General features: G+C 44.0%; 1 protein-coding gene across 1 annotated transcript in view; it reads left to right on the forward strand.

The window, feature by feature from the left end:
* Positions 1 to 8083, forward strand: part of TBX15 (T-box 15) — a 99133-nt gene extending 91050 nt beyond the window's left edge. Inside the window, exon 8 of the mRNA XM_009892682.1 lies at positions 7277 to 8083. Coding sequence (XP_009890984.1) covers positions 7277 to 8052 — 776 coding nt within the window. The 3' untranslated portion in view covers positions 8053 to 8083. The remainder of the gene's footprint in view (positions 1 to 7276) is intronic.
* The last annotated feature ends 10016 nt before the right edge of the window (positions 8084 to 18099 follow it).

Raw genomic sequence — 18099 nt, forward strand, 5'->3', positions numbered from 1 at the left:
GCAGGAATGAATCCAGGTTTGTGCTAGGCCTGGCTCTAAAAGGAGGTAAGATCAGATGATTGCAGTGGCACCCTCTGACCTCATAACTGACCAGTCAGATGACCCAACAATCTGCACAAACCCTCCCTCATTACCATCTCAGATTTCCACCTTTAGGCAAGCACTTAATTTTGTTCTGCAACCGAAATTACAGTAACTTGAAGACAGGGAGTAAGTTTCATAAGCCATACTTAGGGTGCATGCACATGTGACTGCACAGAACAGGAATGGAATTTTACCTTTTTGTTCAAATTTATTTTCCTGCATGCATGCCATCACATTTATATACTGTTGCGTTCAAGGGTAGAACATTGCAAAAAACTGGGAAGAGTTGGTCTCTCCCATGGTTCAGAAATTCTCTCTATATATGTGTACGTGTCTCTAGAGTCTTCACAAAAATCAGACCTTTCAGGAGGGACTTAGAGTACGTCTGCATGGACAGGCTCCTCTGTCTGTGCTCCACGCTGGCCAGACACATGCCAGCTCCCAGCCAGTTCCATTTGGAAAACTGGAGAGCTGCATTAGCATGGCTCTGTGCCCAAGTGAATATAAACTGCCTCTCAGGAGGGCTTATTAGCTCAAGCAAAGCACCAGGAGGAGAACCGTCAGCCAGATGAATGACTAGTGGCCACAGCCTCTCTTTCCCACACCTTCAGGTGCTTGGACACATGCCTATCACATGGTGGAGATGCTGACGTGTTGGGTGTGTGTCAGAAGAGGGGCTGTGGCTCCTCCAGGGGACTGGTCAGACCGATCACTCCCAAGTATCTAGCCTTCGGACTAGGCCCTGCTCACATCTGAAGGTGGGAGAAGATGGCTGGGCTGAGGCTGTGGGCCAGACACTGTCCTGCTGGGCTGAGTATAGCCTCTGAGCCATAGGCTGGCCATGCTGAACCTGCAAGTCATATCTGTCACCATGATAAGCTAAACTACCATGTAGGTGGAGGTGGGCTGAGCTGTTTAAGAAGCATTTGCACTCACAGAATAATAGCTTTGTGCTAACTGACACATCAAAATTTAAATTCTTAAGACAAATCACCTTTGCTTCCCATCCTTGTTAGAAAGTCAAGGCACAAGCTCTGAGCTCAGCCACATCTGTTCTTAACGAGACAGTGAATCCAGGTTCTCACTGTCTGAGCCCAACTACGGCGAGAGATGGACGCTGCTGTGGTCAGACAATGGCGGTAATCAAGTTGCCCAGACTACTCTAAAGCTCTTGCCTGTTGCTGTCTGATGAGACTTTACTGTTGCACAGGGCATGGCCCTCATGTTCAGATATCTTGTGCCAACTGCAGCTTCAGCTCGCGCTTGCTCTCCTCTGCACTAAGCAAGGACTTCAAGGACTGAGAGGTTTGTATGGAGGCACTGCAGGTGATGGTAGCAACCCATGCCTGGAAACATTAGCAAGGAAAGTACGCTGCGGTTGAGTCCAAAGTGTGATTTATGTGAACCTTTCAGATAAAGGAGGTCGGGATAAGCTGTGGGTCAACTGACTAGTGTGGTGTCATTCATAAGAGAGATCCCAGAAATTTTTCCATGCACAATTGCTTCAGGCTCCCTTGGCACTGATGCTCTCCCCCCTATCTCCCTGTTGCCAGAAAGCTGCCTTGGCTAACACTGGCTGCTGACAGATGTGTTTTCCATCTACACTGCAGTGTTAGAAATTCTCTACGTGACTTGCCCTGTGTGGAAGAGGACCCCTTTGCCTTTCAGACACCCTGGCATGCTGAATGCTTCAAGAATGCTGCAGCCCCATGGCACATCATACTCCTGGACTGCAGTATGGAGTATGCCAGGGCTTGCAGTTTGGGCTTGCAGTTTACCCTGAAAGCATCCTTAACACAAGCTCAGTCTAGGTAAAGACAAAAGCAAGGGTCTATTTGGAACATATAGAGGGCCAGCACCGTTGCCAAGGCTTAGAAGGACACAGGTGATAGGAAGGAAAGACTAGTCATAAGCTACTTAAGATGAAATTTTAATGGCAGTTCTTATTTATATCCAGATGAGAAGCTGTAGTTTCTTCCCTAAACCTTGTGGCTAAGTATTTGATACTGGTGCACAGCCACCATTTCTATATGTTCACAAGGTGGAATGCTGGAGTGGGGAAGAAGGTTTGCATTTACATCCCACCATCTCTACAGTGTTTCTCTGTCTTACACCACGATTTCATTCTTCTTTTTCCCAGCTCCCCTCTTTACCAATGATTTCTCACTTCTTGGTCCATGTCATGGTTTGGGCTGGGCCGGGCTGGCCACTGGGTGAGCAACAGATGCAGTTTGACTTTTCTTGTGCTAGATGATTCTCCACTCCCACTCCTAGGAAATGCTTCTATCCCTTTGATAAGGCCAACTTAGTTATCACTTGTATCCCCAGACAGAGAGCAGGCTCCTTTCAGGATGGCACCAGTGCTTGGCTAAGCCCTGGACATAATGGCAGGACACTGTGAGGATGGACACTTTTATCTCCCATGCTGGGCAGGGTTCAGATACAGAGGAAGGGGGGTTGAAGTTACGATCCTTTCATTTTATATGACTGTGATGTGCTAACTGTGCATACCTGGCACTGATGTATGCAGGGCCAGAAATGATCTTCAGAAGACCGGCCACAACAGTAATTAATCACTCTGGAATCATGATACGTGTGGAGGTGAGAGACACTGTGACATTCATAGTAAATGCTGCTGGTGTTGGCAATTGTTTCTGGGGCAATACTGAGTAGAGAAAAGGAAAAGAGAATTATTGAGCGATTCATTTTGTTCTTCCTTAAATGTGGTTTCACTTGACTTAAACCAGACCTAAACATAGCCTTGTGTATCAGTTTAACTAGATTGGTTCATATCCATGCCTTCCATTAAAATGACATATACATCTGTGTATCTGAGACTGTAGAATGGTGTGGATATACTTGCTGGGCTTACTGCCATCTCTAAGGGTATTTGGCTGACTTTGTAACAACTGCAGTCCAAGTTATAACTGCACAAAAGTCCAGGTTGCTTTTGGCGCGCACATAGTGCTGCCAGCAAGTATGGATCAGAAATATCGTTCAGAGTAGAGCTGTTTGCCTTCTGAGGAGGGTGAGCTGAGATGGGCCTTGCTTTGTATTGTTTCCCGTTCCCCTTAAAGGTGTAAAAATTTTTCTGCAAATGATCAGGAACTTCAGGCTTCTGCGTTATGCTCTGTTGTAGCTGAAGTGTGGTGTGTCCTGTGCTTATCGTTGGCATTTGCAGCAAAGCGTTCTTGAAAGACACTCATCAGGTCTGGCATTTGCTCCCGTTGATAGATCTCTCATCTCCTTTTAAACTCATCTCTCATTTTAAAGTTACAGAGAAAAAGAAAAAAATGTGGTTTTGCTTTGTTTCCTAATTACTGTGTTGTCAGGGTTTTTCTGTTGGCCTACAAATAGGGATAGTTCAGAGCAGAATTACTTTAGTCCCTCTTTTGGGGTAACCTGAAATGTGCAATTCAGTGTTTCAGTTTTGGAACCATTAAGAATATCTTGTAACTGCTAATCAGAGATCTCTACTTACTCTCTGTGGAGTCAAAGCCTCAGTTATGGGTATGACTCGATTGTAACTCCTTAGCAGATGTTTAAAACCTAATGCCTAAGGTAACTGGTGTGTGTGCGTCTCTCTTGCATAGTTTTTAAAGGTTAACTGTGGGGTAAAGGAGGACTGAAATGAAGAAGTAGTTAATCATTTATTGTACATATTTTATTTCAAACAGATCATTAAATGCTCATACATCTATACATATGTATTTTTACTTATTCTCCAGGCACTGTCAGCACGTAAGTCACTGTCTGAAGTTTGTTCATAAAATATGTGGTGTAAAGAATCAAGTGTGGAATTACTGCGGGTTAAATACATCTCACTTTGTGCTGTATTTGTTTTGTGATTATGTGACCTCTGTATTTTGAGCTTTGGTAGCTAAGTGATGATATATGAACTCAGCTGTCTGCCTGCCCTCTCTGTCAGAGGTTATCCTCTTTAGTGCAGGGCTAACAGGAAGATGTGTGTCTGTAGTTGTGTACCTCAGTTCAAACTTACCTTTATTAGCAATTTCAACTAAAATAGACTTTGCAATGAAATTACTTGTGCCGAGGCAGACTCTCCCTTCTTCCTATCTTGCTGCAGTATTGACAACCTGTAACAGAGAGACAGGGAGAAAGGCTGGAGGAGATACCATCTTAACTTACCACAACAAAATTAGCCAGAGATTGTCTGTCATAGGCTTTAAATGAACCAGGGAAGTGTACCTTTTAAAATAAATACTAAATTAGAAATTCACACAAATAGTCTTTGAACTCTGGAGCAAAAATACACTAGCAAGTTTGAGCATTTCAGTGTTGTCAGGAAGGGAATATAGAGAGCCCATGATGCCATTTGAAACGTCAAATTTCTTCATTAGTTCTAATGGTGATTTGACTCAATGCTTCTCTTGTATGCTTCTGAATGAATGTCAAAAGGAGTCAGTGGCTTAGCAATAAGCATTCATCCCCATGGTTGGTAATGGGAATGAGGCTGTGCTTATCCAAGGCTGTTTTTCTTCTTTTTTTTCTGGCTGTTGTTACAAAAATTTTGTAAATTAAAAAATCCCAAGTATTTTTAATGTCTCAAAGTTATATTTTCACTCTAATGTCCCATTCTGTTTCATTCTAGATGTGTTAGAAAGAGCTATCATAAAATCATAGAATACTTTGGGTTGGAAGGGACATTTAAAGGTCATCTAGTCCAACCCCCCTGCAATAAGCAGGGACATCTTCAACTACATCAGGTTGCTCAGAGCCCCATCCAACCTGACCTTGAAGGTTTCCAGGTATGGAGCATCTACCACCTTTCTGGGCAACCTGTTCCCGTGCCTCACCATCTTCAGAGTAAAAAATTTCTTCCTTATATCTAGTCTAAATCTACCCTCTTTTAGTTTAAAACCATTACTCCTTGTCCTATCACAACAGGCCCTACTAAAATGTTTGTCCCCATCTTTCTTATAAGCCCCCTTTACATACTTAAATGTTGCAATAAGGTCTGCCTGGACCCTTCTCTTCTCCAGGCTGAACAACCTCAACTCTCAGTTTTAATTCACAGGAGAGGCGCTCCAGCCCTCTGATAATTTTTGTGACCTTCCTCTGGACCCGCTGCAACAGGTCCATGTCTTTCCTGTACTGAGATGTAATCTCACTTATATTCTCACCATCATATACTGACACAGAACCTGTCTTTCTAGTGCACCTCTTAACCATTAGCATCACCTATTCTCTTTTCATCAAGCAGCACTGCATTCAGTGCCTCCCCCACTGCAGCAGACCTGGCCTGGCCTCAAAATCCGGCTGGATTTTTTCTACAAGGCAACACAAGAGGAAGCTGTCCCTCACTTTAGATCCTTAATGTGCAATCTCTACCTTGGCTAAATTTCAGCTGCCCACTCTAACGCCCTCTTTTCCAGTCCCTTTGCCTCTCACCTGTAAGTTTCTAGCCTGCCCAAAATGCTGCCTCACCAGTTGTCTTCCTAGTTCCTCTGGTTCTGCTTATCTCCTGGTCAAATCTTTTCACCAGCACCTCTTTGCTCCTTTTCCAAGAGTCTTTGGGGAACTACAGACCTGTCAGTCTGGCCCTAGTGGCAGGGAAGGTTATGGAGCAAATCATCTTGAGTGTCATCGCATGGCACATACAGGACAACCAGGTGCTCTGGCCCAGTCAGCATGGGTTTATGAAAGGCAGGTCCTGCTTGACTAACCTGATATCCTTCTATGACAAGGTGACCCACTTAGTGGATGAGGGAAAGGCTGTGGATGTTGTTTACTTAGAATTCAGTAGAGCCTTTGACACAGTTTCCCACAGCATTCTCCTGGAGAAACTGGCTGCTCATAGCTTGGACAGGTGTACTCTTCGCTGGGTAAAAAACTGGTTGGAAGGCCAGGCCTAAAGAGTTGTGGTGAATGGAGTTAAATCCAGCTGGCAGGCAATATTAGGAAAAATTTCTTCACCAAAAGGGTTATCAAGCACTGGAACAGGCTGCCCAGGGAAGTGGTTGGGTCACCATCCCTGAAGGTATTGAAAAGACGTGTAGATGTGGTGCTGAGGGACATGGTTTAGTGGTGGACTTGGCAGTGTTAGGTTAACGGTTGGACTCGATGATTTTAAAGGTCTTTTCCAACCTAAACGATTCTATGAATCAGTGTTAGTTACCCTGATATGGAAATGGGATCTCATGCAAAAGGAATCATTCAAATGAAAGAAAATGTGTTTCACACCAGAAAACTGCATTCCCTTAAGCACAGAACTGATTTTCCTGTTTGACCAAGGAAGCTTCCTCTAACTCCAAAAGTTGCCTATAAATAATGTCTCCTCAAGCTCACAATTGTGCCATCTGCTTCTTCATATCACTTACTTTCAGTTTGTTACTCTTCTTGGTAGTATTACGCAGTATCGTTTTCCCAGGTCAGAATGTGTGAGCACCCCTGCTGTGCAAAATAATCAGTCCTATCATTCATAGCATAAATAATGTATAATACATTGATACTACCGACATGCGTGTATATCAATATTTTGTTAACACCAGTGATACAACATATGGAATCCCTTTTAAAGTTAAAGCACATGATTGAAAATCCTGACACATCCCCTTTCTCTGCTTGGTGGAACAGGCTATCGCTTGAAACTGTGTCCCTTCATTTTAGTGTTGCTTCTGGCTTAAATTAGTATCAGTGCATCACAAGCCATCTGAAAAAACTGTTGGACAATGCAGAAGTCCAACATGTTTTCAGCCGCTTTCTGCCGCAAGCCCCTGGAGAGGATGATAAAGCATGTTTGTAGCAGGGCCATGAATCCCACTGACTGGTGGTCTTTCTGCAGAGCAGGAGAAGGAAACGAGACTTTTTTTTTTTTTTTTAAAAAAGGACAAGATAAACATGCCTGGAAATGGCAGATGTCTTGAATGATGGAGCGGTGCTTGCTTGCATCTTCCCACTGCCTTTGATTGCTCTGTGGCATGCTTGCTTCCCTCTCCTACTTTCAAAGGGAAGAGAAACACTGTTGAAAAACAAAATCATAACAAAAAGACCGCAGGAAGGGCCAAGGGATGCTATTAATAAAGTGAGGGCTCTTGCCAAGAAAGTTTTCCAGCGGCCATTTTACCACCCTTGTTTCTTTATTAAACTAAGCTGTTTTTTAATGAGACTGTCTCGTTTTGCAGATGTGGTCATGGGCTCTGATCATCCTCTCATGTGTTTTGTTTTGCAGGAGGCAGCACAGGCACCTCCCCAACCACCTCCAGCACGGGGACCCCGTCGCCCTCTGCTTCCTCTCACCTTCTCTCTCCATCCTGCTCCCCTCCAGCCTTTCATCTGGCCCCCAACACTTTCAACGTTGGCTGCCGGGAGAGCCAGCTGTGCAACCTAAACCTGTCTGATTATCCCCCGTGTGCCAGAAGCAACATGGCTGCCTTGCAGAGCTACCCCGGGCTGAGCGACGGTGGCTACAACCGGCTGCAGAGTGGCAGGGCTTCTGCCTCGCAGCCCTCTGAAACCTTCATGCCTCAGAGGACTCCATCCTTGATCTCAGGAATGCAAAAAAAGCCCAGCAACAGCGGGATGGAGCCATACGGTGTCCAGCTGGGTTCCTTCCCCAGCTCCCAGTTTCAGTATGTCATGCAAGCAGGCAGTCCTGCCTCCACCTCCTCCTCTTCACACATGTTTGGTGGTGGCCACATGCAGCAGAGCTCCTACAACGCCTTCTCCCTGCACAATCCCTACAACCTCTATGGATACAATTTCCCTGCTTCCCCCAGGCTGGCGGCGAGCCCGGAGAAACTCACCACCTCCCAAAGCACTTTACTCTGCTCTTCCCCATCCAGCGGGGCCTTCGGAGAGAGGCAATACCTTTCCACAGGAATGGATCACGGGATGCACATGATCAGCCCTCCTTCCAGCAACCAGCAGACGGCCAACGCCTGTGACAACAGACAATACGGCGCGGTTCAGGGCTCTTCCTCACAGATGTCTGTGCACATGGTCTAATAAGCCATGCATCTCCTTGGCATCGAAGGCAGATGGACCTTTGTCATCTCCATGGGTAAACCCATCCCAGTACCTTTTTGCCTTCAAACTTATAGTGGAACTAGTATTGTAATGATAAACAAGAACGCAAGCCACCTAGGTATGCACCACCAAACCTCGTGGAAAGCCTTGACTGACAGCCATCGCAGCTTGTTGTAGCCCAGGTCCTCCAGACCGGGCACGGAGCGTCTGCTCTTTCTGGACATTGCAGAGAGAAGGGCATGACTTTAATGAGAAGCTGGAGAGAAGCAGCTGAATATACCATTTATGCATTAACTCTCAGCTTGTGTGAGCTCTCAGCATGGAGGGAGCTGTGTCCGTGTGCTATCTCCTCCGTGTGTCGAAGAAAGGCAGTCTACCAAGGCTTCGTCCTCTGAAGCTGCACTGCTTAAAGACCTCCCCCTTCCCAGACCATCCCTCACTGCTGGAATGGCTCAGCCCGTTTCTGAAGCCAACAGCAGCCCATGGCTCCTTTTCCCGCTGTAGCACAGGAATGGTACTGCTGGGCTGGAGCTTCTCCTCCCAAGATGTTTCAGCATTTTCACCATGCCTCTGCTCGACCGGCGATTTCTTTGTGAGGGTCGAGCTTACCAGCACGCAGCCTGCAGACGTAGATGGGAGAGAGAGAAGAGAGAGAAAAGTTTTAACCCGCAAGTGAGCCTTAGACAGAAGCAGGGACTGGTCTTCGGAAAGATGCGCAGGGGAGAGGGGGCTCAGCTCCTGTTGACATGACCCGAAGTGATGCACCCAAACCCAACGGACGACAGCCTTTGTGGGGAACGTGTACGCCATAGCACTCAACCCAATGGGAGGAAACCCTCCAGACTGAGCTCACGGGGAAGAGCAGTGAGAAAAGAGAGCCCTGCTCCACAGAAGTGCAGCCGGCCTCCCTCACTTTGCATGCAAGAGTTGCCATAGAAAACCATTAGCATTTCAGTAACAGTGAGGTCGAGTATTCGCCAACCCCCCGCCTGCCACATGATCTCTGTTTAACCAAATAGATCATTGCCTTTTGACATCTTTCTTTTCTGTTTTTTTTTTCTCCTTCTTTTTTTTTTTTCCTTCAAATCCTTTAAAAATAAGAAAACAATTGTAGCTTGGTGCAAGCTATGCATTTAAGTTGTGTGAAAATGCAAATACCAAGTAACAGAATACAGATATTATTGAGATTTGTTGTGAGGTGTTGTAGATAAATGTATTTATATGCCTAGTGAGGGATTCAATATTATGAATATAAAAGAGGGCAATAAAAATGGTATGTAAAATATGTATGAAGAAAAAGGTGTATAAAGATTTGCCCTATGCACGGAACTCTGTTTCTAAGTGCCAAGCACAGAATGCGCTAAATAAATCTTTGCAATTGTTTCCTCTGTGTTTTCCTCTGTCTGTAAGGCTTCCTCAGTGGTCTTCCAGCGACAGACATTTTCAAAATACTCTCATGCGTGTTTGCACAACAGAGGAAATGAAGACACGGTGCTAAATTGTGAAGTCCAGGCAATATTACAATAAAAATAAAAATTCTCTCTTCTCAAGAAATTTTAAAAATTGAGTGCTTGGGATCTGTAAGGTGTCTGCCTTCACAGGAAGTGTGTCTCATGGACAGCTAGAGTTGTTATTTTGATTGTTAAAGTCTAATAAAAAGTTCTTCAGAATAATTTTTCACAGTTAATATAGAAAATAATACTTTCAAATAACAGTATAATTAGTTTCTCATTTTTATATGTCATTTTGGGGTATATGTCAGCTTTTCATTTGCACTACATTTCTAATATGAAATTGAAACATTAACACTGAAAGCAGTGGGGAAGCTGACGCTCCCCCAAACCTGGCAGTAAGTCATGGCTGCAGAGATTACAGCTTTCATTGTGTATGTGAACTTTTTTTTTTTTTCTGAACTGAAAAAGCACCAGGAAGGTAGAAAGACCTTGAAGACAAATTTTGCAAGCATTTCTTAATTTTTATTTTTACAGGGGAAGACGAATATACCAATGCCATTTAGTTCTGTGCCTAGTCTGTTCGACTGTATTCTGGCTTTTACTGTGTCGAACTGTGGATGCTTCAGAAAAGGGTTGGAGGGACTATGGATGGGAGCGAATCTGTCCCTCCCTTTGTTGTCTTCTGTTTACCCTGTCTTTACTGAGGTGTCACCTGCTACATTCAGACTCCCCCCAATCTGGCACAACTGAAAAGAAACCAACTTCGATAGGTCTATGAGCCATTCTGTCCTCTCGCAGTATCCATTGCTTTATATTTATTGACACCAAATGTCATTACAGTCGTATTGCTTGTTTACTTCATTTGGCTCAGTCTTTCCGACGTTTCTTACAGACTTTGCTAAAGCTGACTTTTACAGTTTTGTTTCTCCTACAAGTGCTGATATGTTATTGCTCAAGCCTTCTCCAAGTGACTGACAATTGATTTTTAACCATCTTCAGGAATGAGTTGGTCTCCAATGTTAAAGGTTTTCCATGATCAAAATATGTAATAAGCAACACCAACATGCTGCTAGCGGCTCATCACTCCTTTCTCAAGTGCCTTTCTAAGCCCATGTGATTCACTGCCTTCCAGCTTAATAAGTTTGTTCCTGAAGAACTTCCTTATACATGAGGATGGTGCAGCCCTTTGAATACCAGAGAAAGAAATCACACTGCTCAAGAGCAAAGTATTGCTCTTTCTCATTTATTCTGTTTAATTCTTTGTGAGTGAGTCTGTATTTCAGCTAATAAGAAAATGTAATTTAACGAAATCTAAATCCTTCTCAGTATCAAAATGTATGTTTCTCATCTTGATGAAAACAAAAAAAATATTAATTTAATAAAAAATTATCACTGGAAACGGTCACTGAAGAAAGCAAAATACAGATGTAGGACACAACCATCAATATTAGCATGAAGAACTGGCCTCCCAGTTTCCGTGCATTTTAGTAGGAATCCATGGGGAAGAGCTTTGCAATTGTCACCCAGACTCTTCAGCAATATGATCCTTCAAGTTATTGAGCACCCTGTCCCTGATCCAGCCAAGAGCTTCAGCATACTAAGGTAATGTTACTCTATCCAGTTGCCTTCAGTATGAAGCTTATTGACCTTATGGTGAGCATTTATTGACCATATCTATTGACCATATTTGTAGACATATTTATTTATCTCTTATGTGGCACATATAAAATGAGAGAGCTTGGTTAGCTAGGCAGTTATTCCTTCATCTTAGCATATGTTTAAGTGTTTCGTTGATTCAGGATCAGAATATTCAGCATCAAGACTGAAAAAGAACAGGAAGAAAACCTGGGAGAGGCTTCCCTGTCCCAATATGTAAAGTTGTAAGTACACAAATATGACTCGATGTGGAAGTTACACTGACAGTCTATGAGGATTAAAAACAAACTAACAGTGAAATTGAAAAAAAATTGTAAACTTTTTCCTTGGTCGTCACTGTGCAAAGTAAAATTAGAGCAGCGTTTGGAGCGCAGCATCAGAAATAACAGGCTAAAGCGTGTTAAAATTATTTACTTCATGTTGTTAGGTGCACAGGTGAAAATGCCCCAGAATAACACTCCTCTGAGCGGACAACCTGCTTAGGGCCTTGACACTCCCCCCAGAAACACAAGATGAGCACTGAATTTGAAGCAGACCCGGGTATGACAAAGGTATCATGTACAGCAGTGGCTCTTCTCCCACCACCACCCCCATACAGGGACAGAAGGCTCTGAGCTATTTGTCACTTTTTATGAAGCTTCCCAGTGAAGAGGCGATGGTGATGGGCAATGGGAGAGATGCACTGGGACCAGTCTGGGAGATCTGCTTAGACCAGCTTTCCTGGTGGGCAGCCTAGGTTGCAGTACACACAGCAGCCACCCCCAGAAAACTCCCTTTCCTTGGGTGACTGCCCTAACCACAGGGCTTGAGAGCCCTCTTGGCATGGTCATGCTCTCATCCAGGACCTCTTTGATTGCTCATTTGCAAAGCATATGTGCATGGGGGGCAGAGGCAGCAGTTGTGTGGTTCCTCTCCCCTTCCTTCCTTCCCTACTTCACCACGAACATTTGAACCCCTTGCCCAAGTTTAAGCAGCTTTGATAGCGTCGTCACAGTTGCAACGATGTATGTTCTCACATGTTTCTTTAGAAGAGACAGGAGAGGAAGACAGGGCCCTTATTCATTTTTCACAATGCAGGGAAGGCCGCTGTATGAGATCTCCTCATTCAAAGAAGCCACACAAGGAACAGGTATCCTGCATGCACATCCTCCCACCCCAAGTTTCATCTGGTATATGCATGTTATTAGACACCAGATGATCTACCAAGAGCTGCAGAAACCAGAGGGTCTTTACTCCACCACTCTGGGGCTGACCCATTTGCTATGAGCCCACGCAGGCTTCTGGGTTCTAGTCCAGGAGAAGAGAAGGCTCTATCTCTCAGTTACATGCTGCAAATTTAAAAAGTGGAACATCAGGTACCTCTTTGAAGAAGTACTCTTTTTTAAAAGCCCAATCCAAATTCCAGGTAGGGTAGTGTAAATCTTGATGACAGGAGATCCCTCATCTTGTAGCACAGGCTGTTCCAAATGCAAACCTGGCAACTAGTTACACAAGTGAAAAGGATGTGGCAAAAATAATCAGAGTGGGTTTGTCAGCTTTGTGAAGTTTATTTAACTTCATTCCTTAACACACTGGCAAGCATGGGACATAAATATTACTGTGACCACAGTCAGTGCAACTCAGCAAAACCAGGACATTGCACTCCAGTGCAACATACTGCTCTTGGAGGGAATGTAAATACTATGCACTAAAGCAAAATGCTCAGAGCACAAACATAAATACAAATTAAGGTACACAGCCCGTGCCGTTATGTTAAATATATTACAGCAAAAATTACAGCAGATGATCTGCTAGTGTGGCTGATTTGTTGCATACTGGGTGAAGCTTTACTGGTGTAGGTGAGGGCTGACAGATAGTCATTTGCTGTTAAAAAAATAGTGTCCAGATTATTTTTTTTTCCCCTAACACAACTGGGTGCATTGACCCAGAGCACACACCCCATGTTGGACTAGCACTAGCAGATGCGTTTTGCTGGATGTTGCTTGGTGGGCGTCGTTCTAAACCGAACAACAACAACGTGAAAGTGCACCGAAGGACTGGGCAGCAGAACGCATGCCAATTACATGCTTCAGAGGCACTAGAAGCGCAGCTATAAAAGCAGTGACAGAACTTTGTGAGGAGTGTGCTGGTGTGGCCAAGGGGTAATTTGCTATAAATAAGCCAGTTCCCATCCAAGGAACATCTGCCTCCTTCAGCGCTTTTGCTTCCTTAGAGAAGCAGGCTGCAGGACCAGGCACTTTGGCCAGGTCTGTAACCCAGTGTTTTGAGTCCACTGATGGGACTGTTTCTGAGAGCTTGTCCGTTGGTCAGCCAGGAGGGGTTTGTGTAGCCTGCTGCTGACCCACAAAACTACTGCTGGAAAAGCAGCTCACTCAGTTTTCTGACTACTTCTAAATTGTCTGTAATTGCTATCCAGGAAAATGTATAGAATACAGCTAAATTCCCTGGAACTCTTTTCAAGGATTGCTTTGCCATGTCAGTAACTGTTGCTTATCACCCCAGAAGAGTAGCATGACCACAAATGACAGAAGCAGTGTACGGAGCTCACCTCTTTAAATATTAGCTCCTTTCTACAATAAAAATCCCCAATAATTCTAGCCTGCCCAAATGGAGGACCAGACTGGAAAAGAGCAGTTCACGTGGCTGCACGCTGTCCTGTTGCAACAGCCCAGAGATGAACATGACATCTGTGCTGGATAGCGGTCAGCTTTGGCTGATTCAGGGAGGAGCGATAAACCTCCACAGTAGGGTTAATTGTGCAGTAGTCTATCTCTGGAGCACTGAGCTCGGCTGTTTTTTTGACTCAATGTGGAACTCGTTGCATGCTGTGGGGGAGAAGGATTAGGAGCCTGTATAATTTTACACCGGTTGAAGTTCCTACAGATGCTGTTCTTATTCCAGTAATGTTCTAAATTTGTTGAGCATTTTGGAAGCTCTGACATTCAGCTGGATAATGCCCTTCTCTGCTGAGACAGGGTGACTTCTGCGGGCTCCTCTCAGATGCTTTCACAAGCAATCCGGGGCTCTCTTAAGCCATGTCTCCCCTTGAGCATCCAGAACCGTACACACCTCAGGGCACTATTTTCCAGCTGACTGGACGCAGTAGTACAGCAGAGACACAGCGTTGGCCCAGGTGGGGCTGTGAGCAGTGAGCAGAGAGCATGAGCCCTTCTCTTAGGGTGATACAGGTTCAGCCAAAAAGACAGGCTGGCTGTAGTCATTCTCAGTGAAGATGCCTGTGCCTGGGAAGGGCTTTTCCCTCCAAACTGCACTGATGTCAGCCCTAGGGACATGCTGCAGCACCTACCGCCTCCCCAGTGCTTCCTTTGTAAGAATCAAGGGTGCCCAGGGGGCAGCAGGAGGGGTGACATGGCCTCGAGTTCCTCTCCTACCTGAGCTGGTTTATAACATTTCCTTTTATGTGCAGTCAGGTACTTGCCCATGAATACAGTTGCATTTTAAGCTGGTGTAACTGGCCCTGGAACAAGCACAAAGGAAAACTGCAGTCAGTTTCTTATATTAAATAGATAATGTGGTCTAGTGATTGGAGACGTGATGTAGTTACCTGCATCTGCCTCTCCCAGTAAAGCTGGAACAGGTTGCAGTGCAATTAACTCAGCATAAACTTAAGTACAGCCTGCCAACCATCCAAACCAGGGCCAGCGCTGTACTCCGTGGTTTATATTATGTTGCTATGCAAAGGTCTGTATCCAGAAATATTAAGATTAGTTAGAAAGAAATACGAACGCAGATGTGTGTGTGTTAAAGCATTAGAAGAACGTGACAACAAGGATTCAAAGAATGGCCTGTACTGATAGCCAAGGACATGATCAACAGCACTGAAACTGGTAAATATTGAGGAATGTGTTGCTTTCACCAAAATCACAACACAGATGACTCAACAGTAGAAAACCTGCAATCCAGTAACGGGAGAATGGCAGCCAGACTACAGCACACTGCACGTGCCATTTCTCTTACTGTAACCCCCAACAAGAAGTCAAGCTCTACCAGCAGGCTTCCCAAAATGAGGAAGAAAACAACGTGCAGCAATGTTACCCAAGATTTACAATGGGTAATTAGCCAAGATTCCAAGGTGAAAGCTCAATACCTGTGACTCCTGAAACATACAAAAGACCCGTCTGAAACCCAATGCATTATCAACAGTGAAAAGAAAGCCAGAAGATGAAGTGAAGGTTCGATGGCAATTGCTGCTTGCATACAAGTGATTCTGCCCAGAATACCTGGAGATACATGTTTTGGATCTTTTGAGTCCCATGTCTGCATTGGCAGTGTCATGTGTGTTAGAAAACTAAATAAAAATCACTTCCACTTCTATACAGTCTTCCACTTCATCTACACAAGTTCCTACAGCTGTGGTAGGACCCATAAAATACTCCAATTCCTAACTCTGTGAACATTACAAAGTCAAGTTTTACAGAAGACCAGAGAAAACCAACATAAAAATTTGTCGAACTGAGAGAAAAAAAGTGAAAAAGAATAAAAGATTATGTAAAAGGAGGTTGAGCTAGATTGTAGAAATCTTCATACGGATGAAAAATAAAGTGCACTCATCCAAAATAAGCAAGAACTGGCCATTCACACATAGCAAAAGGGACAACATAGAGTCTGTCAAGATGTTCTGTGAATAACTCAGAATAACATATTCATTCCTTAAACATGAAATGTGCTGTATTACGTTTGTTATTTACACTGTATACACTTTTGTATACACTGTGGGTACTAAATGTATCAGGCAGCTAATCACTAAACATTCACAATTAAAAGCACATAAAATTGGTTATGTTGTCTATACACTAACATAAATGGTTTTATGCTATGCCTAATTGTGCTTTCTTTACTTAGGGTGACACAAACACCATGAAGTGTCAGGACTTATCTCAGCTGTCTGTGCCTGTAACAGGGGACTTGGGAGGCATTCTCCATCACTACCATGATCTGGGAAGGAAATTATCTGATTCAAAGAATGTCTAGAGTTAAAAACCTGTCTAATAGTGATTCTTGATTTATCATACTTGGTTCCTGTTGAAAAATGAAGACCGTGGCTCCTGTCTCAGGTCTACTCATGCACAAATCCAAACTGGGGAACTAAATAATTCTGGGGTCTGCATGTTCCACCACACAGGACATGGTGGGGATGTTCTGTAATGGCATGGGAGAAATATAAGGCTGGAAAGATCTGTCTAATGCGACCATAGTTCAAGCTGTCAACTAAGGCTTATAAATAGCAAAAAGAAGGGGAGCAAAGCTTAGCTGTCATATGGCCTTAGTTCTCTGCCTTCTCCTTTCTAATATCCAAGTCATATTCACCTTGGGACTGTATGAGTGTGCTGTGATACCTGATGTGAAGGGATCTGCCAATGTCCATCTCTTTCAGGTCTAAGCTGATAGACTAGTCAGTGTTCATTGTATTGGCATCAATGAACAATATCTATGAAATGCCGCCGTAGCCATCTACAAATCAACGCCACCTATGTTCAGGGCAGTTTGACAGCCCTTGACACTGAGTTTCAGCAATGATTTGCTTTTCACCACATAAAACAAGTTGTGAAGAGAAGATAGAGCTAAAAAAGGGAAATTCAAGGGGAATACCAAGTAAAGTAGCTTGACAAGCTGAATTCAGCTGTGGAACAGAGACACAGCTCTAAGACTTGGGAAAGTCCTGCAGGACCAGTCCTGGGTGGGCTGTGGACTAGATGCCCAGTGCTAATGCTATTTTCCATTTCTAAGTCCAACAGTTCTACAACAGAAGGAGAAACATACAGCATCCATAGGTTGCCCCTACAAGGCAAGCAGGGAGTTCACGATTTCAATTGAGCTTGAATCCAAGCCTAAAAAATTCTCAAGGTTCATCCATCCATAATATCTATGTTTTTTTCTCCCTTCAGCTGCTGCCACAATTGTGCCACTGGGGGGTTCTTTAATTCAGTTCCCCACTACTTTTATCCATGTTTCCCAGAATGCTAACAGCTGCAATATAATGAGATTATTTATGATTTCTAAATATCATCTTGTAATGTATCTCCCAGGCCAGCAAAGCGGCAACCTAGCAAATCTCAATGAACCAGAGCTGCCTGTAACAATCCCACAGTGTCCAGCCATCCATTTCCACTTCCTGGCTTCCCTGGCTTCTCACTGTACTTTTTCAGATTTCCTTCTGGAACTTTTTTTTTTTTTTTTTCACAGCAATAACGGAAAGAAAAATGTTATTGGCTGCTGGTGTTCAATCCCCGAAGAGGTGTTGCAGCAGGAGCCTCTCTTCTAGGACTATTTTGGTGGTGTACAGAGGAAAGAATATAAGTTCTGCCCTCGATGCTGTCCCCAGACATGGACACAGTGACCCAGGGCCCCTGAAAGAGAGTCTGCAGTGACATGGATGGATGTGCTCCCACAACCTTCTGGTCTGGTCTCAACAGCTGGCATTTTTTCCATTCCTGCATTTTTCTCACTCACTTTGGGCCTTACCCTTTCAGACAGGTACATACTTTAGCGTGAACACATTTCTAATGCTGCAAGTGAAGACTAATCTCCTTCAGTGTGAGAATGAGTTGGCCGCTTTTCAGCAAACTTGTTGGGCATTTATGTCTAAATAAAGACTTTCATATAGCAACAAAACATAATTTAAGATTTTCCATTGAATTCTATTTTATGTTGATTAATTTTTAAGAGACCTTTTTCTGCTTTCTATAGCCAGAAAAACACCCACAACCTCCTCTTTGTGCTAGTACTTGAAAATTTATCCTCTGCTTTCCATGTCCAAGGCAGTTAGAGAATAACTATGTAATTCCTGCACATAGTTATGGTCAAGGCAGTGCAGCCCCATTTTACAGACAGTAAACTGAACAAAAGACTTGCCCTTGGCTGTGCATTCCCTACTCCATTCTCTGCTCTGTTTATT

Source organism: Charadrius vociferus, unplaced genomic scaffold (genome assembly GCF_000708025.1).
Source record: "Charadrius vociferus isolate BGI_N301 unplaced genomic scaffold, ASM70802v2 scaffold301, whole genome shotgun sequence".
Taxonomy (NCBI): Eukaryota; Metazoa; Chordata; class Aves; order Charadriiformes; family Charadriidae; genus Charadrius; species Charadrius vociferus.